Source organism: Oxyura jamaicensis, chromosome 1, assembly GCF_011077185.1.
Source record: "Oxyura jamaicensis isolate SHBP4307 breed ruddy duck chromosome 1, BPBGC_Ojam_1.0, whole genome shotgun sequence".
Taxonomy (NCBI): Eukaryota; Metazoa; Chordata; class Aves; order Anseriformes; family Anatidae; genus Oxyura; species Oxyura jamaicensis.
In genome coordinates this window covers 115,459,910-115,486,521 of record NC_048893.1, presented here as the reverse complement: position 1 = coordinate 115,486,521, position 26,612 = coordinate 115,459,910, and the positions used below count along the sequence as shown (strand labels likewise).

The 26,612-nt window shown below is 35.3% G+C and overlaps 1 protein-coding gene across 13 annotated transcripts in view; it reads right to left on the bottom strand.

Moving 5' to 3' along the window:
* CASK (calcium/calmodulin dependent serine protein kinase) overlaps positions 1–26,612 on the bottom strand; it is a 214,611-nt gene that overhangs the window by 23,920 nt on the left and 164,079 nt on the right. For 8 of the 13 annotated variants that reach the window (XM_035315990.1, XM_035315991.1, XM_035315993.1 and 5 more), the window contains 7 exons: positions 18,783–18,860; positions 17,497–17,577; positions 12,347–12,535; positions 11,733–11,811; positions 8,406–8,491; positions 6,811–6,879; positions 948–1,016 (listed from right to left, as the gene is read on the bottom strand). In XM_035315990.1, coding sequence (XP_035171881.1) covers positions 948–1,016; positions 6,811–6,879; positions 8,406–8,491; positions 11,733–11,811; positions 12,347–12,535; positions 17,497–17,577; positions 18,783–18,860 — 651 coding nt within the window. The remainder of the gene's footprint in view (positions 1–947; positions 1,017–6,810; positions 6,880–8,405; positions 8,492–11,732; positions 11,812–12,346; positions 12,536–17,496; positions 17,578–18,782; positions 18,861–26,612) is intronic. The other 5 variants (XM_035315995.1, XM_035315996.1, XM_035315998.1 and 2 more) reach the window with 1 other exon arrangement.

Here is a 26,612-nt window from a genome sequence, read left to right as displayed (position 1 = left end):
TCATATTACAAATTTGATTTAATTCACAAAAAATCTTTTTTTTTTTTTTTTTTTTTTCTTTTCATCCACACCATTATTTTGTATTGTATTAACTAGATGTACTTTACCTTGTGGCAAATCATTTCTCAATTGTAATGGTGTATATGTATTTTTTTAACAGTTAAAGGAGTAGTTAATTAGGATTTTTTTTTAGGTAGTCCCATGACTCATGATATTGACAGCACTCTTACTGAAGGAACTTGCATGTACAGTTACTACATTGGTCCAAACAATGACAAATGGTAAACAACACAAATTTTAACATTACCATACATTAGAAAAACAGGAGATCAACAGCAACTTTCTACCTGAATACATACGAAACAGGAAGTACTTTGTGTTAAAGATGTGACGATAATAGCTTGGTTTGTAGTGCAGTTTAAAGCCACTTCCTTTTGCTTTTCATATCCAGGCAAGGCTCGTATTTCACAAAGTATGTGCACGTACCACAACAGCAGAGGGCACACCAATTCGTTAACTCAGATAGCGGAAACCAGTACACGTTCCAGAGGTCTCTCAAAACACAAAGCTTAAGGAATCTACAAGGTCTCGAAGTATTAACTGCACAGTTATTCTTTCTTCAAACTCTGCTTCCAGAGTTTAGGATGGAAATAAGACTTCCACTTGAAACCTTTGCTTAGTTTTGAGGAAACTGCTAACAATGATTTAAGGATGACTGAAGTGTCACATTACAGTTATTAACATTTAACTCACCATATGGCTTCTAATGAGAAGAGTATGTTGGAAAAAACTCTTAGAAAACAAAGATGGGGAGTTACATATGCAATAACCTAGGTTCTATCAGCAGGACAAAATTTTCCACTGACCACACGATAAGTATAACAGTAATGGCAGATGAGCACCAACAAAACTTTCACACTTTCTCTGTGTGGAACTGGAAATCTTACCGAAACAGAATTGTTAGTGCTGCTATGGCCATTAGCTGGGGACTGTCTGGATGTAGAGGGGGAATCTCTCTGAAATAAGACACAAGGTTCATTAACAACACAACACTATCACAGGAACACAGATATATTTTTTAAATAACAGTTACATCCACAGCCTTATAACCACTTGCGTAGCTGCTTCATCCGTGAAAGTTTCCACACTACAAACTCTGTGAATTTGAAAAGTTTGTTCATAGCTTGAAATTCAGGTTTGACATTTTGATGTGTCCTAGGTAATAACTATTTTTATGTTGCCTCAGCAATCAAACAGCTGAAAATCTGTTAACTCTCAAATCTTCTATGGTTGACAACACTAAAGGACATTAGCCATATTGGTGCCTTTGCTAAAGGTAACTAGCTGGAAGTTATATGCTGCACACTTGAACTACAACAAGGCAAACATTCCATTTTAAAGAAGTTTCTAAATTTTTTTTCAGCCATGTGGAGGTCACCTTCTACTTCTTCTAAGGTTGACCACCTTCTACTTGTTCAGATATATCTCTGTAGTGTCTCAGAGACACTGCTGCTAATATAGGAGCAGAAAGTTAGATACTCTTCTCTTTCCTCATCCATGTTACATCATATTGCTTTTTTAATTATTATTTTTTTCCTTCCAACAGTCTCATGGGCTTAAAAACATTAAACTTTGCAATAATATATCCTTTTAAAAAGCCACCAAGCCTCCTTTCTTGAGTCACACTACCAGTGTAGTCCTACACTTCAGTGACAAGACAGCAGATGCAGAAATTCTACAGAAAGGATATCAGGACTTTCTGGCTAGGGTTTGGAGAGATAAGAAAGTCACTTGCCAAGTAATCTTTTTCACATACTGTTTTGATCACCTAGTCCTTAATTCTGTAATATCAGATCACTGAGTTTAACTAGCCATTTCTTCAGGAAATCAAACGATTCACTCTTGCATTGTGAAAAATAAGAATCCCCTTTAGCCCCACAGGAATTTTGGAATACAATATTCCATATCAAAGGTCAATTTAGGAATGTTTGGTAACTTCATGTAACGTCAAGGATAGTACATAAAAGGCATAAAAGGGGTAAAACAGTTTTCAAAGAACACAGTTACCCCAGTCACATTTTATCAGTATGTGTGCCTTTTTTGAACAGATTAAAAAACAGAATTGGAGCTGAACTGTTCATGCAACAGCATCAATCACACAAAGTTCCTCTACGGATATTCTCTAACTTTTATTCATTATGTGATAGCATCCACAGCTATTTTAAAATATCAAAAAAAAAATATTAAAATGGCAGGCCATACATTCTCACTCTTGTTGCCTTCATACTTGATGTGCAACAAATTCATTTAGAACTTGTGCATTTAGACTCATTGCATATGATTTCAGAAAGTTCCATATATACTTATCCAGATGTTTGTTTGATTTTAGCACAGTTGAGGACAAATCTGAAACTATTACCACTGTAAAATCATTGCATATGTAGGTCTGTATACTCCTGCTACATGTACACAAACAAAATGCTCATTTGGCTCTTGAAATTGTTTGCAACACATAACAAACTGGAGGAAATCAGTTCTAATTATATTTACAAAATCAATCCAGCATGACAAGTTTCAAATGTTCAAATGAGACCAAATAAGCTACTCATTATTGGAAAAAAATGCCTAAAGGAACCAGTATTCCTTTTTTGTGTATTATTGCATATTAGCACCACCTTCATAATTAAACAGCAGCTAGGTGATACTTCTTTCCAAATAAAAAAGTATTAACTTCCTTCTTTCATATGCAGATCTTATGCTTGCTCAGCAACTCTGGCTCTGCCAATTTCTCTCACTTTCAAGAAATGAAGGATAAAATTTACTTTTTGTTGTCCTGTTTTGTTTGTTTTTGTTTTTAAAACTGGTTTGTTATGACTACTAGTCCAGTGATGGCTAGGGAAAGCTTTGTAAAGTTATGCAGGCACCCAGGTCATTTGGAGAATAACAAGTTTAGAGCAATGTGAAGAATGCTGCTATTTATGGCCTCCATTGAAGGCTTCTTCCTTTGAAGGAAATTTTCATGTTTTGAAAATATTTTGGTTTTATTCCTCCAACGATTCTCAGCAGAACACTACTCAAAGCAAATGCTTGTCACAACGTATTGAGGAAAAAATGTTTTCAGTGCTATTGGTACTACTAATTCAGTACTAATTGTAAGAAGTTAATACATCAAACATATGTACAATTTTTAAGTATTTAGTTAATTTGACTACAATTTCAAAGGCATTTAGATTCTTTATTTCCTAGGGACCTAATCTTTCTTTCCAAAAATACCAGTCTCAAAAGTTAAGAAAAAAAATGTATTATGCACAGTCTAATGAGACAAGTCAATGAGCAGAGAGATCCTTGTAGAAAGCTAGGACTGCTTAGACCTGGACTAGAATACTTCATCTTTTGTTGTGAGTTTGTTCCTCAACTAAATCAGGGAAATTCCTAGTTCTCCTAGGGATAAGAGCAGAAAAACACTTGGAGAAACCAATGATTCTGTGTAGTGTAGAAATGAGATTTCAGCATTACTTGAATGTCTAGGCTTTCCAATTTTGTCTAGCCACAAACCAAATAATAAAATGGTACTCTTTTGGATCATTGCTCTTTAGTTCACGCATCACAGCCGAAGCCTTAGAGGAAACAATCACAATCATTTCCAACTGATGGTAAAATGAGTTTCCCATTGATTCCTTGTTGTTATGGGTGGATTCTGAATTACAAACCAAAGTGTCAGACACAATCCTATAGCAGAAGTCAATTACACCTACTAGATATGGCCCAATCAAATTAGATGCTGACAAAAACAGCTACATTAATGACAGTGTTGCCATATCCACAAAAAACAAGACTTTCAAAAAATCTGCAAATACATTTCAATTCCAGTTTTGATCACGGAATCTTTCTGGAAGCATTTCGAATACAAATATAAAAAAGTTTAAGAGTATAGCACTAATGGAAACATTAAAAGGCTAAATAAGTAATCACTGATGATTACCAATACATTTTAAAAATCTTACATATATAAAGGCTTTTCTTCTTGATGAAACAACTTAAGTGTTTCACAAGACAATCTGAAACAAAGGGTGTTGTTTATAAGGAAAGCTCTTTGTACTTAAGAACATCTGAACTTTTTATAGTGTTAGATACGTAAGAATGGTAAGGGAAGTTTTTTTTTGGTTTGTATTGTTTTTTTAAACAAAGTAAGAATGCAAATGTGGCTAGAGCAAAATGCTTTCTCAGTTGGATAAAGTACTAGCTTAAATGTACAAAGAGCATATACAGCCACCGGCCGTTCTAAGAATGTGTTGTAATTATTGCCTAAATTCACATTTGTATAAACAGAGGTCTGTAATTTTCTGGGTATCTGAAACAGAAAACGCAACATCCTGAACACTGTGTTATCTAGCTATCTTTATAACTTGGTCCACATACCACGCCAAGACTAAGAAGGTGTTCTCACATTAGAACAACTGGATCAAGATTTTCTACAAGGGAACTCACAGTACTGTGTTTTTGAGCAAAGTCTACTCCATTAAATAGAAGGCTAGGGAATGGAATGGAAGGCACAAATGCAGCAGAAGCCAGGAATCCCTAAACAACCTGAAATTATTCAGTCAAGATTTTGAAAAATGCCTAGGGACATTGAAATCAGTCACATACTATAAGGACAAGACTTCCCTAAATATGCAAAATTGGTTAAATATTTAGAAAACACCACCAAAACACTCATCAACTATGGGAAAGTGGGATGTAAATCTCTGCTATTTGATAAATATGTTCCTCTCAAAAACAACCCCTATATGCATATTACATCTGATTATACTACTATTTAGTTCTGCTTATTCAAAATTAACAAGGTATTTTGCAACCCAATGATGTGATCATGGTAAGAATCTTAAAAACAAAACAAAGCAAAATAAACCCAAAATAATTACTGATTCTATTTTACATTCTTCTGGTAAAACTACTCTGCATCAGCACGAGTCCACAACTAATGGGGCAGGAAAGACCAACAACATAACTTTCTTGAAATATCCAAAATACTACCAAAAATAACTAGTACTACTAGTGAAGACCCAACATCTCTAAACTTATCTTGCTGGAGAGTCTTAGTAATATCATTCAACGTCTATTTTTAGCATGTATCAATGGTAAAGAATATGATTCCTCATCTGAATCACAACTTTGAAAAATCCTGTGAAGGAAATTATCTCTGTACCAAAGAACTAGAGTTGATTTAATAGGATAATTTGAAAATGTTGGCTTTTTAAGAACACTTCTAATAGTCAGAGCACTAGCTGAAGTCATAGATGTGACCAAACAGGTGGAATAGACTCAGGTACCTCTAATTAAGTGAATGTAAAATGCCACAGTGAGATAAATTCTCATGCTTATTTTATTTCTGTTTTTGATCACACTTTTCAGTTCTGCTGTTTTGTCCAATGAAAGGTAAGATTCTTTTCCTCTCTTCTGTGAAATAAAGTCATGAAGAACCCAAAGACAGAAAGCTAAGGAAAAGAAATGACCAACTACTACTAAAATTACATCTAATGGTATTAATGTTGCATGCTGAATTTAATTTTCACCAAATAATCATCTTCCCAGGAGGTATATAGTTTCAGCAGTTTCTGTGTTTGAATATCTGGAAGTGAGATATCTTCTATTATTACAGCTATTTACAGCAAAATAGTTGATACATAAATGCATCAGCACACTCTAGGATTTCTGTTTGAGTTTTTTTAAAGCCTTTGTATTTCATGAAGAACTTTTGCTTCATATTTATACCTTACAGGTGAAAATTTGCCAAACGCCTAGTCTCTAAAATCTGTTAGTTCTTGTTGACTTCTAGAACAGAAGGCAACCAAAAAACAGTTTTTTTTTTTTTTTTCCCAAACAGATTGTTCTGACAATCACAATAGCAGCTTCTATATGTTCTAGCATCTGCTGAGACACAAAAACAATTAGGGTGAAATCACAGCTCTAATTAGGTTAAGGTGTTTGACTTCAACAGGGATTGTGATTTCACTCTTGGAATTCTAATTTGGGAACTGTTTGCGCAATTAAGCATGTGGCACAGAAAGATTGGCATCATCTACATAGTACATATGCCATCTGTACACTTAAATTAGAACTGTAACTCTCAAGTAGCCATTTTCTAGAATTTAATTCCCTTCAATTGTAATCTGGAACAGAATTTTGTGAGCAAGAGGGAATTAAACAATGCTGCTGTGCAAAAACCGTAACACCTAGTTTCCAGTTCAACAAGAACTGAACTCCAAATCTGTTTTTCTTCTGTAATGACAAATACCATTTTAGCATGGAAACATAATATTAAGCCACATGTAACTGTTACAGACAACCATCACAAATTTACCTCAACAGGGTTATACAGAAACAGATTCTTCAATTAACCCTTAACAGCCCAAAGCAGCAAAATAATGTTTCATGACTAAAAAGGGAGGACAGCTCCTCAGCTTAGGAACTTTAACAGACTTCCTGGAGAAAGTGTTTAAATTGTAATTTTTAAAGGGGCTTCCTAAATGCATGAGTTGAGGATGCCCTCTCCTGTTTTATTTATTTATTTATTTTTGTTTATATAGGCTGTAAAGAGTTAGTTAAGGTGCTGATGAGATGAATATGAAGGCAGGGCTGAGTAGGTGGGAGGGACCTACTCGTGTTCCGTTATCTTTGTTGTAAAATTGGTGTGCGTGATCTAACAGGACAGGCAGAAACAATTTCCCAGAAAGCAGTAACATTCAGCCATCAGCAGGCAGTTAGTTACAGGACTGAGGAAGAAATGGGATGGTTCATTAAATACATTACCTCACAGGATGAAGATTGCGTGCGATAACTTGGCACAATCTTAAAGGTGATACTTCCACGCATTTCCCTCTGTAAAAAGAGAAATGCTTCATTAAAGCTGCTTAATATAAAATCTCCAAATCACTAATGTCTGATAGGAAAGCATCATAGTCTGAGAGCAGCTGTAGGTTTTCCTGAAGTAAGTATTCAGAAAAGCTAAAATGCTGCAGTAAATTTGTCATTTCACTTACAAATTAACATTTAGATCATCTCTCATTAATCTAAAAAGATAAACATGCATCATCAGTTTGTTCACCTGACCAGTTTTTGAATGTCTAGAACATACAGCTGTATTTTAAGGTGAGAAATTCACAAATGTCAATCTTTTTTTGTAGCTATATGCTTGTGACCTACGCAGTCTTTGCTATAAAAGTGATATTCTTTCATCATACATGCTAATGAAAGCATATTCACAGTTTCTGGAAAAGGTGCATGTCACATCATTAAAGGCAGAAAAGTAAGAAATAGTCTTTGATCAAAATAGAACATGGGGGTCTGACAGTTTGCATTTGCTACACTGTAAGAATATTCATAATAAGAAGTAACTGTAGAACAGCAGTAGACTACAGCAATGTAATTTCACAGTCATATTTTCTTAAAAGACAGTGAAAATGTAAGTGCCACCACATGGCTGACAACTGCAGGACTTGGATCTGGGCAGAAAGGTAACCAGATCATTTCAAATGTTCTTGGAGTTTTTCCTTCTCTCTCTGTCTGTCTTTTTTGTAAGCCTACAAAATACTATTTGCCTGGATTTACTTAAGCTTGTCTATTTGGTTTTGGATGCAAGAAGAGGAATAGTGATTATCATCCAAGATCAGGGTTGCATGCAGAAAAAAATGTGTTATAGAATATCAAACTGACTACTAGCAAGGCCCAAGATACCATTTTCCTCCAGAAAGCCAGACTGTTTGAGCTCAATATACTTTTTTCTTTGTAACTTCAATAACTGTAAGCCACAAGAGTCTTAAGTTGAAATAAGGGATGGTCCAGCTACATTTTTTCTGTATTATAATTAAGTATTGGAACTGTTTGCCAAAAGAGGCACCTGTCCTGTCAAATCTCTGTCCCTTGGAAAATTTCAGGGCCTGACCAGATTTGTCTGGCCTTGGGCTGAATTCAGTGCTGACCCTGCTTTGAACAGGAGACTGGACTGGAGACCTCCCCAAGGTTATTCCAACCTGGATGATTCTATGATTTATTGTCCCTGTATTTGTATCGCAACCATACTAACAGTCACGAGAACTTTATTTTCTTTCACAATATACTCAGTGACTGCAAAAATCTTTCTGTGGGACTAAACAGAATAAATAAAATGACACACGGAGGTGCCTTCTGCCATTCTTGGCCATAATGTGCAAAAAAGACACTAGAAAAAAAGAGGAAAGAGCATGCAGAGTCCTGTAACAGCTGAACACAAAGATTTTGCATTACAGGCACCTGGTGGCCATCAAGAATAGAAGAAAAAGGGGAAGTTGCAATGCAGTTATGGAAAATTTTATCAAAGTATGACAGACAATTTCATAAAGAACGTGAGAAACATTTCAGGCACTTACAAGCATTTTTTGTAGTTGTTCTACAGTCTGATTTGCCACACTGATTCCGTTTATTTCTCGTATTTCATCACCTACATGTAACGTACCTGTAGAATCAACGAAACACACAACCACCACAATTACACAAACTGAATTTTAAGACATTAATAATATTCATGCAAAGGCATAAATATGAAACCATGTTAAAATACATTTTTTTGCAAGATTCATAAAAGGACTTTGATAGTGATGCATTAGAATCTCTTTGAGACTGCAGTCAATAGGCCAGCATGAGATGCCCCAGCACCTTTTATAGTTACTAGGAAAAACATCAGTTCCCTTACAGGTATACTTCAAAAACTCACGCGTTGAACCCTGCAACTATTTGGCTGGATATGTTCAGCAGAGACATTCCAGTATTTTATCAAATGACTACTTAATGCAGTCTGGCTTCTGGACATAGTCTTAATTTTATTTGTCAGACTGCTATATTTTTTAATTTCTCTGATTTGGCTTTGTCACAGCTACAGTATGAATTTTCTGTATGTACACTTGACTTCAACTTGAATCTAGATGATTGGTGTGACTACCTACAATCTCATTTGATGAAACAACTATCTACTTGGCTCAGGCAAGTCATAAACTGACCTGCTGAAGCTGAGATGGGGATGGCATGCCACAAAAAAAATTATCTATAAAAGATAAACAGGGAGGTTGCACCAAATGAATTAATTATCCTCAGGATTAGAAGCAACTTAAGAGGCTCTTTTAGATGACAGTTTTAGACTTAAGTAGTTCAAACCTACTCAATTTTCTAGCAGTTTTCCATAAAAACATCTAAGGTATGTGCAGGAACTTCTTACTCTTCATATATATTCTTGTCAGAAAAGAGTATTCTTGACATTTATGAATAATTAGTCTTTCATACCATTTGTGGCTCCCATGACACACATGCTGAACCATCTAATTTTGGTTCCTTTTCTACTGGCTGTGCTATGTTTACTCAGAACTTAATCTACCCATGACTTACTGCTGTATAACATATGCATCTATAATAACAAAGAATGGATGTACTCCTGGAGTAAATGGTTTCCTTCTTTGTCTTTGCAAGCCAGAGTGAAGACAGTTTTAGGAAGTGTGTCCTTTTGCTCTCCACAGAAGCATGAGAACGCCTACCCTATTACAGAGAAGACAGAACAAATTCCTGGGGTCCCTAACCAGAATCATGTTTTGTAGCCAGAAACAAACTCTGTTACTTGGAAACGGAGTGACTGTGAACATACCATTGTGTTTTCACCGAGGCATCACCTGCATTTTGTTAGAACTGAATAAGCCTTACCAGGGTTATTAAGTCATTTTGAGAATGCAGCACTGACAATGTACAACTACTGTTTTTCCAGAGTGGCTAAAGGGGAAGGCAGTAAGTCCTCTTCCTTCTTTGGAAATCCTTTTTTTTTTTTTTTTTTTTTTAAATGACATATTGAGACCTCTTCTTAAATGCATTTTAATAATGAATTCACTATTTTGCATGTGTAACCCCAAACCAGACAATCAGCAGGAGAAAAAAAAAAACACACATATTTGGGTTACGATACTAAGAGCTGCCACTGTCAGATCCCCTGAAAACAGTATTTACAACATGACGGGGTCTAGACAGAAAGTGAATGGACAACACGGCTAAGTTAAAGCACAGACACAAAGGTGAAAACCAAGACAAAATTAAAATCCTGATATCTAAGATACAATTCATTTACTTATCCTAACAAATGCATACAAGTCAACCAAAGGACAATTTTGAGTAACTTAAACTGTTATTTTCTTTTCACTGAGCTGGATCCTCTTGAAGGTGGAAGTAGACAGTATCTTTACAAGCCAAATCTTCCTAATTCATCTTTCCCATCTTTTGAATAAGCTATAAACAACAGGACTAGATACAGCTGGCATATAGATGGAAGCAGACTTCACAGCCGCTACTATTTTGTTATGTGAATTGAGCAGTTTGTGCTTAATAGTGCTAGACCTGAAATTATACAGCTCCTGTAACCCTCCCAGTAGATCTGTTACCTAGTCATTGCTGTTACTGCCTGGCAGTTCTCCACACAAGAAGTAGAGATAGCAGAAACAGTAACATTAAAAACAAACAACCAAACAGAACCCACAGACCTTGTCTACCGGATTCAAAGACATGTACTCAAGATCATTACCCAGTGACATTTGTGTTGTTCTATTCAGTAAAAAATTTCCTAAATTCAAGCAGTTAAATGACATAGTGAAGCAAAGAGGCACCTAGAGCACTAACAAGATTAGAAACACTAAAAAAAAGATGAGAATACTACAGAAACACTGAAGAATGGTTCAATTCCACTTAAATCTATGTGCACAGAAGAGCTACCTTCGTTAGTTGAAGTACATATAGAATATATTACATTTCCCACATTTTCAGAAATAAAAAGCACTGTATAACTAAAAAGTGAAAATACCAGGAAAAAGATTGCTTTACACTTTCATTGTTTCATGCTTTGTTTTCCTAACTGCCTATTCCTAGCTTCTTTTGAAATAAAACAGTAGGCTTGAAGGAACTCTGGTCTGACAAATTTTATGTAAAATTTGTAAAATTTTGTGTTTATAAAAAGCAAAAGATAGCAAACTGGAAAAAACTAAAGTAACCCCTTTAAAGGTGTGAACCTAGCTTGCAGCTAATGACCTAGCAGGGAAGGTTATCTGTTTAAAGTTGGACAAAATCCAGCTAATTATTTTCTTACACCTGATCTGTTCACAAAACCTGGAAAAAAGCAGTAGATTAGAGATGAGAAAATACGTATGCTTGCAGGTTTTGCTATCATAATGAAAACTGAAAATAAAAATTCATGTTGTAGGCACTAAGGATGTTTTTATTTCATGAATTGTTTTTATAAGCCTCAAAATCAAAAGTACATTGATCTTCAAGAATTGCAAGAAAATACATGGAGAAGCTTAATTTTTTTGTTGAACTAGGCTCCTCCATTTTTGCAAGGAGAAGTACTGTAACCAGTCTAAGGATTTTTATTTTTAAATGTAGGATTAAATTAGTTTGGCTTCAGAAATTATTGGCATTTCAGTCTCCCAGTGAGCTATAACCTCATTCCTCTAATTAATGCTTAAATGAAACATAATGGGCCCTCATCTCACAACACAAGCAGACATCTACAACTGAAAGGTGCTAAACACAGTTAGCAGGACTTCGCCTAGATAGGGGTTGACAACTACGGAATAGTAGCAATCAAAATGAGGAATATGTGCTGTTACACAGTTTGTACAAAATGATCTAAATCTTTTTTGAAAACAGAACCATTTATGACACATGATTACCTTGCCGGTGAATCATTCCTCCATGCATAATTCTTGCCACAATGCAATGGTTCAGCTCATTCATTTTTAAAGTGATTCCCTAGAAAAAGAAGTGTTTATATTCTTAAGATAAAACATTCAGCAGTGTGACTCTTGAATGGTTAAGAACAGTCACTGTTCCTAAGACCCTGAAGGCAGCGTATAAATTTTAAGGTAAAAAACTTTGCCACTCATTTAAATATAAGCATTGAAAACAGATGCTATTTATAAGATGAAGATATAATTTAATAATTTAATAAATCAGCATGTAAGATTCTGGTTTGTTAAAAATGTGATTTTATATTCAAGTAGAGATTGTCCAGTTCAGTTTTACATTTTGAAGCCTGATCTAGTAATAACTACCAGAAGTTTATTTTTAAACAAAACCAGCTATAGAGGTACTACTGCAATATGAATACATGCACAGCATTTTAACTGAAGGATATATATAGGAAGGTAAGGATATACAATGGCTGCTGAACTATTCCATCTATACTGGCAACTTCAAAGTGCAAAAACTTTCACTGAATTCAATATAATACTGGTCTTTACCAGTACTGAGTCAAGCAAAACAAGCAACAGAGTTCTCCTCATACCATCGGTTCATCTGTGTTCTTCTGGAACTGCACCAGTCGAACTCGTGTTACATTCTCCATATCCATGTCACCGTTGGCGCTTTCTGGAGAATCTCCGTTTAAGTATGGAGAGGTGGGAGGAGGTGTAACTCTCAGCGCTTCATCACTGTAAACTTCATGTGCCACTACATCATGAGTTTGAAGTAAGGCCTAGAGGAGATTACAGTAATTAAACACCATCATCTTCTACCATCTCTGATGCCCTTCAACTCATGCCATATAAATACTTCTGAAGCTTTCCAGACATGAGAAGAAACTCAAGGTATTTCTGCCTCACTTTCTATACAGGGATTTTTCTCTGAAAGGAGTCTAAGATAAACTCCATCAGATTGCAAATGCATACCCACAAACCTAGACTTTAAAATCTACATGAGTAAACATCATTTTCTACTGTAGATACCATAATGGAAATGAGGTTGCTTCCATCTCCCCCATGCTTTTCAACACCTGCAAGGTATCAGTCATTATTTATGTGCCTGGACACAGAATTAGGAAGCTACCTTTTAAAGCCAATTATTCCACAATAATTGCCCTGCAAAAATGAAAAGGTATTCAGATCCCATGGTATTTCATTATAATAAAGACAGACTGTGGATCAGTACTGAATGAAATACTTTGTTCGTTTGTTTACTAGCTTAACACTTCCATACTCTCCTTCTCCTACAGCATGGCCCCAGTACAACTGCACTGCATTCAAAATACTTGATGAAAGTTATAATCTAAAGCAAACTGCTCAAATACTGCTTCATTAATTTTTCTTTCTTTCCTGATGCAAAGAATGGTACAATACATAATTGATTAAATATATTTCAATATATTTGGTAAGCAGAACTACTGACTGTGCAGGTACTCTAAGCTAGGGCAAAGACATGAATGAAGCTGTATAGCTGTTAAAAGTGTAACACACTATTGTAAGATGAAAGTTGGACAAAGCGTATATATTTGCAAAGCAGTATTCAACCGTACCAGACTTTTTAATGATATGATATTTCACTTTTCTCCAGGGTATCTTTAAGAGCCCTGGAGCATATCCATTTCATGCTTGCATTCAACTTTTAACAATGAGTATATTATAGATAAATTGCTTCTGCCCAAAAACTAAATATGAATTATATGTGAACATTCTTGTACTACTCCCGTATCAACTCATCAACGATTAAACAGAGAAAGTAATCAAATGGCTGGACTTGAAGGACTGATAAATCCAACCTAAGTTCTTACAATATACAGTAGACTTATCAGTCATCACTGCAAGGTGATAGGTCAATATGTATGATAGTTAACATCTTGTAAATTGTCATTTAAATGCTCATAGCTCTTACAAAACCCATCAATCTTTCAAGGCTGGAGATTGACCACCTAGAATTGTTTTTTGCAGAGAAATCTGATTCTGCTACATCTTAGTCTTCAATTAAAATGTTTAAGCAAAACAAACTGAAACAGCGGTTAAAAAAAATGTATTTCTGAAGTGGAATTCAAGGAAAAACTGGGATTTTCTTGGCCTGTATTAAATTCTAAATTTATTCCTAAAATAGCACTTCTGAAGTGTACCATGTTAAAAAAAGACAGCTTCATAACCAGTGTAAGTTCTCTCTCCTCAAATCAAACTATAGTTAGGAATTCAGCATTATAATGATGGAACAGAATTCCCTAACCTAGCAATGCTCTGCTCACATTCATTCCTGTTTTTCCAGTGTTTCAAGCTCATCTACATAAATACTATTTTATTTAAACATTGAACTGTATCTGCATTTTCAGTTTTTTTTTTTTTTTTTTTTTTTTTTTTTGTCTACCACAAGCTCAAACTTGCAACAATTCCTCTACCTTCATCTATACTACTTAAACAATGTTTTCTATTGAAAGGTCTTGCACATAAACATAAGTCAAAACATTTTAACTAAATCAATTCTTAATTTGTTTTATTTAATTGGGTATAAACTTTTATGTGAATACTCCTATATAAGTTTACAGGAAGCTCTGGCTGTTAAAACCCATCCATTCAAGGAGCATGGTCTTCACTTTTTGTGCAGACACTCTTTAGCAGAGCAGGATATTCTTCTGCACTTCCCTCAGCTCTGTCTACTCAAAACTACTTATTTGACTTCATGCAGCTGCCTGTATCTGCTGTACTCCCCACCCTTAATATTGCATTTCTCATGTAATTCAGTGCCTTACCTTTGTTTCACATCAAATACTTGCCTTGCTTTAACTATATCTTTAGCAATAATATATATCATGTATAAGACTAAAATATGGTAATTGGAACATTTTTAAAGCTTTACAATTATATTAGATGACTTCTGAACGTTTCAACAAAAATTTACACAAATTCACAAACACGGACATGAAAGTGCACTAACCTCTATTTAAATATTGAAAACATTTAATGTAAAGACTGCTACTAGACTTTACCTAAAGATACTTATTTTCATGCATTTCTGTTAATCCTGATCATTTAGATTTTTCCCTGTCTCTTTATTCCCTGCAGAACATATTAATTAATCCTGCAGAAGATGAAAGTTTAGTGAGAACAACTGCTATACTATATTAAATGATCATTATCTACAAAGAACAGTGTAGGAAGGCACAAGATGACAGAAAAGACTTCTAATATTTAATTAAATAAAAGTATTCTAGTACAGCAAACATTTCAGTTGTTGCCACCTACTAAACATATATAATAGAACCTGTTACAGAAAAATTTCTTTGGTGTATTTGCAAAATTACTGATAGCTGTGTAATAGAATAAAAGCTCTTTGAAATTTGTACACAACAAACAAGATACTTGATGATCTTTTAAATGATACTTGAATTAATTACTTTCTGGAAGACTTTTATGCAAATTTACATACATTTATTCAAATCAATGTTCAAAATGTATAGAATAAATTCATAATTTATTCCTGTACCTATATGGCACACAAAAGTAAAACAACAGTAAAACAACAAAAAACTTTGAACTTGAACATCTCCAATCCCAATAACAGTATTGACAAACCTGTACTTTATTGACTTTGACTCTGTGAAGTCCTATACATAGTCTAAACTGTAAACACATATATACTTGTAAGTAATTGAGATAGATTATATACTATTGGCTTTTAATTAAGTATACACATTAGATAACAACATAAGTAATACTAAAATACTCTGTTTCAGGCAAGTGTTAACACACATGATCCTATTTATTGCATTGTATTGCTACAGTTCCTATGCATTGGAGGTCAATAATTTACTAACACGAGTACTGCTCTCTATGATGCCTGGAAAACACATTGAATGCAGACTGACAACACTGTTTTACACAGTTATTTCCTTTCATAATAATACATATTTTAACGGCTTTTGCTCTGAAGGAGTTTGGCAGAATGCCATATAAATAAAAAAAACACGTAAGGCCTGCAACCTTATAAAAGATGCATCTGGGAGCAGGACTACAATGATGGGAGAGAATGGAACTGTCTCTGACATCTGGAGGCTCTTAGGTATCTGCACCCTAAAGGTATGGTGACACAGCAACATACGCTGACTTAACTGCTAGTTTACATGTTTGTGTCAGTCCTCCCCTTGCTCATTCTGGCTCTGGCAGTATTCCAGTGGTCCCTAATTCTTCTGGCTAAACTGATCATTGCTTTGTTGGAGTGATTTTCTACGTTTAGCACAGTGCAGTATCTGTGTGCAGTATCAGATGAATCTCAGAACTACTGCAAGGGAGAGGATGAAACATGGGGAAAACACAGGAGTCTCTATCTACTAGCAATTTAGCTTGGGTTGCCATAGACTAACTAACTGAAATTATTCCTCATCAAAAATATTTGTTATGAAATTGCAGCTTTTTCACTATCAAAAATACCTTCTACAGAATTGTAGCAAGACAAGCCTGACAGCTGCTTTTAAATTTATGAGGATACCAGGTGGAAATTGAGATATCTAATAAAAGATGATTTCTGACTTACTTTTCTCGTTGCTTGACTTAATAATTAAAATTTCATATGCCACAATCATTTTTACTGATGCCTACTTTCAAAATAGTTTAGACTTAAAAAAAAAAAAAAGCTCTTTCTCCACACTGCCTAATGTTTTTGCAATACTATGTGGTAATTATGCAAAAAATGTAAATGAAATTAATATCAGATTGCATTTACAGAAGCTAAGTAACAGAGAGTATTGTCTGTGGTTGTTTTTTCCATTTTTATCTTCCTAACAGTATGGGTGAGAACCATTCTACCTTGTTTTATGTTTTGTTTCAGGCAAGTATTCCTGTTAAATGTTGTTCCAGTTTTGCTACAGGCTTCAGATGTATCATCCCCAGGAAAAAACATATCAGCATGTTGCAGAATACAACAGAAAAAAATGGTGTCTGCATTACCTATTAGTGCAATGAAACACTAATGGATTGACAGAGTAAAGCAGCTAGACTAGCGAGGACCTGATGTATACACTGTACTCATTGCAGGAGTTTTAATTTCTGACCAGTTTCCACCTTTCCCTATAGACTGTATGCCCATCAGCTGCTAGGTTACACTGGTTGAGCTTCCAGAGTACATCTTCACAATCTTTAACTTTACCTGCAAGGAGTGTAGTTTGCATGCCCTGTACATGATGCAAACCAAAGTATTGTAAATGTGATTCAGGAGATTCATTTGGAAAAAATACTCCTGATCTGATCTAAAATAAAAATATAAATGTACCCAAAGCTGCTCTGGCTATCAAAAGTTACTGGGCTATGCAGCTACCCAGATTTCTTCTTATACCTGCATATGAGGTTGGTTTCAGCTCACTCTTTCTTGGAAATTAGGTGTTCAGATTTACAGTAATTCAGCTTTCAGTTAAGCAAATTCCGCAAAGACCCCTGCTTATAATTCTTGTGTTATGGAAGTTCACAATTCATTACTTCCAACTGATGAGTTCAGAACAGATCGAAGAAAACACTGCTTTCTGAAATGATGAACTTCATCCACAGCATAAACAAAAGAAATCCTTTGACTAGTTTAAAATACTGACCACCTTCAGTAACTTGTTATAAAGCAGGGACATCCTGCATCCAACAACATTTTAAATATAAAAAATATGTTTTAAAAAATCAAAGACAAGGGGTAGCATTTGCTTACCATGAAATGAGGTTGTGTTAAAATACGCTTTAGCTCCTTTGCATCATTGTTCTCTGGGTAACACGAAATTTCTTCCAATACCTGCAAAACAAACAGTAAAGATAACCATAGTAACTTTCTTCTAAAGAAAGCTATTCAAATGAAACCCCTCGCTGGTCAGTCAGTATATCTCCTAAAGATTATATACAAGAACATTTTTGACAGAAAAGTGTGTAGGAGTCTATCACCCCAATCCAAGAGGATAAAACACCTCCTTTCAATTTTCTTGCTTTCTGTGACAATAAAGAAGATATTTGATGGAAACAGTTGCTCTTTTTTCAATTGATGGTATTCCTGTAACAGCTAAATATGGAGACAGAAGTAAAGCACTAACCTATAGGTCACACACACCACCACCACCACCAATTGCTACTCCTACTAATGAGGAGGGAGCAAGTTTTAACTCATCTGCCTGCAGCCTGTCAATTTCACCTTTATTTTCAACATACAACTACTTGGACAATGAAAGCAGAGTTTTCTGCTTCTAGAAGCACCTCCCAGGATTAGCTGCTAGAAAATTCTGCAGAACAGAACTTTGGGGTTTCCATCAGTGTGACTTCAGTTATTAGACAGCGTTTTGAAGTCTTTCTGTTCATTCTATTATAATAATACTGTAAACAGTTTTTGTCCATGACATTACTCCCAACAACTATATTTATTTCTACTGATAATACATAAAACAACTATTTTTTTTTAACTACTTGCAATAAATAAACAAAACACTATATATCAGGTATAACAATTAAGAAAATCTGTGGTCTATATATATTTTGTAACAATGGGCCAACTTTACTGCATCTCTAGGTTTGCTGTTCTTGTAACTGAGAATTTATCTTTTTTTTCCAACTTATATAGCTGATACTAAGAAATATATGTTTTGTGTACAACTCATATGAACATCAAACTTTTGCTGCAGAGAATTATACTGAACATAAAAGATACCGCATTTACCCAACATGAGTATTGCTTTTACTACTGCTATTGCTGCCACAAATGTTAAATGATGAAACCGAGTAATATGTGTGTGTGTATAAATATCTAAATATATAATCCTTACAGACACAATGGAACTCTACAAGTTTATGCAACCTGTTATGTAACTTAAGTAAACAACACTAGAATTCCAGAAATAATTCAGATTGTAAGCCAGAATACATATCAGTATGTTAATGAAGATAGAAACATTCCATTTAATTGTTTCAAAGAATAAAACTTTCTAAGTAAAAAATATATTTTAAAGCCATTACCTCTTTGGCTCTCTGTACAGCATCACTCGGAGGATTCCTGATTTGTGGTGAAGATTTTGTATTTATTTTGTCATAAAGCTGAAATAACAAGAAAACAAACTATTGAAATCATATGCTACTTTATATAAAGTAATGATGAACAATATCCAGCTTATGTTACCATGATGAAGATGACAGTTGAAACTATCCCACAGATGTTTTATATACAAAATCTAGCAGCTTGGGGTTTTGGCTTTTCATTTTTAAACATTTCCTGATTTGAAAAGTGCCATACATCCAGAGTTTATAGGATGACATGGGAAAGTTCAAGAGGTTAAGGGATTCTGCAAACCTCCCATGCTTTTCCAGCAGATTTACAGAAACTATATTCTACCAGAGGTGATCCTATGAATCTTGAATAAATACTGTAGATCATACATTCCACTATAAAATTGAATTAAACTGCGTATTCCACTTCTCTCAATAAATCAAACATCACACACAAGAAGTAGCTCAAATAAAGCTCAAAATATGGGAAAATGCTACCGAAGGCAGAAATTTACAAAAGCCTAAGTCTTTGAAATAGAGACAAATAAACTATTCCAAGAAAAAGCGTTCACAATAAAGTCTACCCTTATTCTATCAGGATTTTCTGTTGGACAGAAGAATGACAATTTATTTAAATAGGCAATCACAAAGCTCCCAGGTTATTATTTTTATTAGTAGTATTTAGAAAGAATCATATGATACAAAACACATAAGCTGTCTTCAATTTCAAACTGGAGACAGATGGTATAGGATCTCTTTCATACAAACCTAACAGTGTGCGTGTTTTAAAGGAATAAATGTACACTTAAGAATAAACAGGCACTGTAAAAAAACCTATTTCAAACAACATAAAGATGGTCACCTCTGTGACCTATTTATGTTAGACCACTTCTTTGAAATATAAGACAGAAGATAAAACTAATTATTTTTAGGATATTAGAGAAACTTCTTTCACAGTGAGGTGGTGAAATACCAGGACAAGTTGCCCAGGGAAGCTGGGGAACTTCTCATCCTTGGAAATACTCAAAATTCAGCTGCAAAAGGCCTTGAATGACCTGACCTTACAACAAGATTAGTCTTGCTGAAGGCAGGAGACTGGACAGGACAACCCTGGTCTCCCAAGGTCCCTACTAACATTTCTCCATGAGTCTAACTAAACACTACCCAGAGTTCTACAGGTATCTTCAAAGGACAGTACTTTATTACTTGCTAAATGTTAAGTATTCAGTACTCTTTTACAAAACATATTGTATGGCATTAAACAGAAAACGAACAACATAATTGTTGTAAAATGTCACAGAAAATGTAACCTTTGGAATTTCTAGGCTTTTGAATACTTGGCATCTCAGTCTCACTCCTCAACACAAGTTTTCTGCATTTGCTACCCAGAAAATTATCAATATTAAGAGCTTGCTCTAGAAGAGCTTAACAATCACAAATGATATATTAATGAATCTTGATATAAAAACAGAAATTGACATTATAGTTAATTAACAGAACAGAACTGCTTGTTAAAGAGACAAGTTTACTTTAAGCTTTGCATACTATAACACAAATGCTATGCATACCCACAACCAGTCAAGCAGTGACACTATCAGTTCACCAGCTTTCTTCGTAGGAGTTGAGCCATTTTGTCTTTTGTCTGTAGAAAGGGAGTTCGTTTCTTCTGATGCTTAAAAGCAGACAGCGCAGAAGCCTAATCCACAATCAGGCAGGCGAGACAAAACAACAAACTTTTCTCTACTGACTATTTTTTCAGACATGGAGAAATTCCATTTTAACCCTTTCCTGTAACAGCAGTCAGAATACTGTCCAAACATAATCCCTATTTAATGTCACATGCAGAATTTTAGATATATCACAAGTAGCAGAAATTTAGCCTCACTATCCAATATAATCTTGAATACAAAGTTAGACCACACAGTGAAATGAGTAAGTATTTAATCAATCCAGAATCTGGAAGTTTCTGTGATGCAAAGGAGAAAGTTTTGTTAAAACAAAAGCTACTGAAGTGCTAGAGCATTAAAAACATGACCTTTCAATTAATACACATTTTGTGAGGAATTAGTTATAATTCAGATGGACAAAGACTGGGCTGCCAACCTTTAATATTAAATCCCCGAACTGAAAAAAACTAACAGTAATTATTCGAATGTCCTTGCATATTTGATGTTTCCTTTCTGAACAAGGTAGTCATGCAATACGGTGATATTAAAGTAATCTTTTCCATCATTTTTAGTTTTATGTACTATCCAAGAATTCTCTGGTGGAGGTGCTGCCCCTTGTACAGCAAGGTTCACTAACAAGCACCTTTGCTGCTCTTTGCTACCTTCTGGAGATCCCTGTAGTGGCATTCTGTTTACCCCAGAGATTTCATGGGCTGCAAGTTTGAAAGAAATCTGTGACCTACTGAATGAAGCAAGCAGTAATATCCAGTAAATGCTAATATGTCAAATCCCAATTGCATAATGGATAGATCACTTTATTCTTTCCTCTTCTAGTTCTGTTTCAGCATCACCTTTTCCATGCAAAATGTCATAAGCTCCCAACGGAAGTCTGTTTCCTTGTGATACTAGACCCTCACAGAAACATTTCCTGGAAGGTAACAAATCTCACTGGTAAACACACTAAATAACAAGGTCATAGTTTGCAGGGCTTTAGCTTTCACTTCTGTTTGAAGGCAGTTTGTTCCTCGTTTTCCACTGTTACGGACTGTGCCTGAAGTTCACTGTGACCTAACATCAGTGATGTAACATTCATTTACCAGCACAGTTCTTCAGCACATGTTACAGCCCCATGAATGTCCAAAGCACGTTTAAGGCTACTTTGTGACTGCTAGAGCATTACAAGTTACAGCCCCACATAGCTTTGAACTTCTATCGCCGTGATACACTTACTGTAGAACAGGAGCACAATCAACCTTTGTATTCAAACTCCTTACACAGTGAAGTGCAGTGCTGTAAAACAGTGACCAAAGCTACTTGAACAGAGGGTTTCACAAAGCAGAGTACTGGCTGAGATGAAGGTTTCCTAACAGCATCCACAGAACAAGCCAGTTTGAAGCAGTCCATGAATTTTGTCCAGACAGAAAGGTTGGCTTCTGCACATGTCATGCCACAGGCCTGACAGGTGCTCTCATTGCAGCTTGGAATTTCAGGCACTCACGCTTCCACTAACACGGATGGAAATCATGCCAATTGGAAATATTAAATTTCTTTCTACATACTCACATTCACGCAACACAAATTATCTTTTACACAATGCTACTTCTAGAACAGAGCTCCAATTGCTGCTACCTGTGTCAATATTAACATAAAAGCAGATTTTCTTATATAGGTAAACTACAACAACGGGTAAGAGAAAATGGTGCCATGTAAACTCAATCAGCCACATGCAATTTCAACTTCTACTCTAAGGGATCACTCCACATTTGGACTTCTTCACCTGTTTTATTTTAAATCAAGAACTTAACTTTTGAGGGGAGGAGATGGGAGAGGACACAACTGAACTGGGCAAAACATGTCTCTCTGCATATTATTTCAATTCCCACTGCAGACAATTGGCAAACACTGTCCTTTACAGAGTAAAAATGACAAATTTCATTATATAACATACACAAAAACTGAAATTCTGACCATGCAAACTTGACAGTAATGAAGCTAAATGCCAATTGGAAAACAATAAATGTTTATAGCTTGTTAATGATGATATTTCTGAAACATGCAGAGGATACTACATATTTCTTAGTGCTTAATGCCTCACTGTTTGGAGAAGGAAACCTATTAACCCAGCCTATTTCAAGAACTGCTAGAATAAAATTCCTTAACCCTTCAGCTTGCTAGACATGGGAACTGCCTGTCAGATGTGGTCCTGCTGAGCTGCCAGAACAGCATCTTGGGAAAGGCCAAATAAGCAGGATTCATTCTGTTGAGGATAAATATAAAGACAGATGGTGACAGATATGGTACCCGTCTTAAGGTGGAACCCTGAAATGTTTGTAGGCTTCCTTTCAGAGGGAAAACACATCGTTTAGCCCCTATGAAGTGCACAGCCAAAGGCCTGTATATCCACTGCCTTTGTAGTAACCCATGGTGTAAAAAGGAACCCAGTAAGAAATCCTCATTACATTCAAAGAGTCTGTCTCCTGGTAGTGACTTGATTACACAACACTTGGAAGAGAAGCATATAGCCTTCGCCAGTGTTGGCAAGAGGCAAGGATACCAAGTGGCATTACATATATTATCACTCAATATTTTATCATCTCAATCTAGCATTCACATATTTTGTATGCTTGGAAACAATAGGGGAACTAGAAGGTTAGGGTACAGAACATTAAAAAGGTTTTCCACTCTGCTCTGTAAGTTAAATGGGGTATCTGCTGTAGCTAAAACTTTTGATCAAAACTTTAAAAAGTGAAAAGTATTCAAGTTTAAATTCTGTCAAGAGGTTACAATCCTCTAGCAAAACTGCAGGTAGTCATGAACTGTGGAGAAATCACACAAGGTTTGACCTGAAACTGAGCCTATACAAATCAGTGCAGTTCCATACACTAAATCCACTGTGCTTATGTATGTGGGTGTAACCATTTTTTAACCTGTAATTCTTATACTGCTAGTGTTTTGACAAGCAATTTTAGCTTTTGAAATGATACAGCAAACACGTTTACCATGTGGTGCATTGCTCTTTACAGTCTTTGCAGAACACCAAAGATTTTCACATTTTTTCTAAAAATGATTTGATTTAGTTTTATTTTTTAACTGATAGAGATGATAGCAGATTCAAAGACATGCTTATGCTTATACTGGCTCAGACCACATGGTCAGGTGTCAAGATGTCCAGTAATACTTGACTTGTAAGATCTATTCCTGTGCAAGAGGATACATTTTTACCTTCAGCATACATTAGTTACAAATAAATAAAAAGAAAAAGTAGCTCTTCCAGAGAACTTACTCCTTTTCAACAGAAACCAGTACGGGCTATTCACTTACTACATAAATTCAGAGCTAAAAGAGTGAGGAAAGGACTATACTTTTACAATATAAACTGCAGTGTGTGTGTGTTTTTCCATCCTTTCAATTTCTTCCTGTTGATTTGCTTTACATTCACTGTGATTTTTTTTTTTTTTACTTGTGTCACAGAAGCACTGATACTAATTATGTTACCCTTCAAAATCTTAGAAATCATTATTTCCTTCTATTTAATTTCAGGTGCCCCCAAAATCTGAAGTGCCTCCTTTTTCCACTGACTACCCCACCTTTTTCATGTACAAGGGATCCAGACTCCCATAGCTAACAGCACTAAATTTCACAGTATGTTTTATCATGAAGATTAATACACTGATACAATGAAGTAGGACTCCAGCCTAGCAATTTGTCTTGTATTTTAAAACAAACTCACATTAGTGACTATCACAAAAATTCCATTGACTGTGGAAGCAGTAGTTATCAAGAAGTGACAGCAGATGTAAAAAGATATGACAGACAATACATGCACATAGCTTGCTGACGAGGAAGAGGTTGTAAAATTCCATACCTTATGTCATATATGTAGGCCAACATACATTCTTTCAAATTGGAAAGGGTGTTAAACAAAGACAGGGATTGAATAATCTTATATAAATACATGTAACACTTTAAAACCATAGTGACAAAAATTTTTTAGATTTAAGTAGGCTAAGATATATTCCCAGCTCCTCATGAGCTCCGTGCAGACATCCAGTGTACTTTTAATTCCTCCTCTCTAGACTACAAGGTATCTTCCATGTGCCTTTTTTTTTTTTTTTTCTTTTTCTTTCTTTCAGGAACTCCCTGCCATAAGTCCCTCTAGTTTTTTATTTTGTTTTGTTTTTTGTCTCAACTATGTTCCTGAATCATGACCCAGATTTTTCTTTGTTGACATTGTAAACCTTTTAACTTCTTTTGGAAAGATTGAAAGAAACGATCCTAGGACAACGCAACATTTCTGCTTTCAGTTAGTACCAATGAACTAGCATAGCATATCTGAAAATCAACACAATGAAAATGCCAGCAGTAGTGATGTGAAAGACATGGGTGATAATTATGTAGTTTAAAGAAGTATCATATGATGATCCTCCTCCACTATTATTTGGTTTTGAGCATTACACTTTCAGGTGGATATCAAACAATGTAGAAGATTTCAGTGGAGAGCAACAAAACCAGAAGATTTTAGAAAATTTATGAGGACACCAACAGCTGATAAAAGTAAACATAAGAATCATGGAAAACTAATCCCTCAACGCAAGAAGGGCTATAAAAAGACTTGTTACCTCGATCACACCTTGATATTTTCTACAGAATAACCTTTGTCCCCATCATGCCCCCACCTTCCAATACAGACAAGTGATCTACAGCATTAACTATAGACTCAGGTCAAGCCTAAATAGGCTTCAATCCCAATTCTGACAGCTGAACTAACCCTTGAGGTTTAGAACACCGTCTTGAAGAGAGGACATCAATGACCATCAACCTCATTCCAGGGAGAAAAAGAACCCAAATACAACTAGATAAGGCTACATTCAGGGTCTACAAAGAACATGGTTTCTCACCTGCTACGTGACACCGAATGTTATCTTGCACTGGGAGGTGTTAATGTCGGGGTTCCAGCCATTTTTGTTTCTCCCTACCCATGTAAGTCTTTTGTAATGACATACTGAGAATAAAAATATACTGCAGCGAGCTCATTAGTACAGAGAACAGTCAATGTGCACCAGACAACTACTTGAATTACTGAAGCAGGATGCAGCGAGGCCTGACTGACTTCAAAGACAGAAGCATATTTTACTAGGATGTTACTGTACTGCCTTTGGGTACCTAATGTAGTCTAAGTGCAGACAGAAATACCAGTCTGAGGAACACTCCCAGCACCAACAAACCAGAAGCATTATTGAACGTTTGTGGACCATATCCCAGGCACTGTAGCATCCCTTCCAACTCAACACATTCCTTATTTTTGTGAATTGTCAGAATAAGTCCCAAGCTCTTGGAGAAGTAAGATCATCCAAGAATAAGAACTTTTAACAGGGAAAAAAAAAAAAAAGAAAAAAAAAAGATACCATTTATGGTTAAAAAGAATTTGAAACTAATTTGAACTACACTCAACATAAAAAGAATTAAAGAAAATGTGGAAAGTCAACCATGAAAATGATCCTCTACATCTTAAAACAATATTAGTGAAGTTAATTAAACGTTCCACAAGTGTGAGGAATGTGCTTTAGTGTTCTTTGAGAGATCAGGGCCCAACACCATAAGAATACACGGTATGCAAAGGAATTTTTAGATTCTATGTACTAAAAATGATTATGGATTTATGCTTTTGGAATAACATGATGTTGATGTGCACAGACAGAATGACAAACTATTGACACAGGAGAGTTGATATTCAGTCAAGAGGAATGGGCTAAACAGTGTTATCCTCATTTAAAGTATGCTTTTTATTAAGCTGTACTTCACTTGATGATTCAACACATCAGTACTACGCTTAAAAATGTTCAAGAAATGACAGAACATTGATAAGAAAGCAAACAGGCTAACTGCAACAAAACAACTGTTGCAGTGCCATGCAATCCAACCCAGCATTTTGCATTGTCATTAAGTGATGGATACATACATTTTTTCAAAAATGAACCTTAATCAACATAAATGTTTTGTTTCTTATTTGCATTATCAGTCTTGTGTTTCAGAGATCCCATCACACATCAATATTATATATTAACAAAACACAGAAGAAGAATGGTTTCTGCTCTGAACACTAAATATAAGACAAATTCTCTATATAAATTTGTAA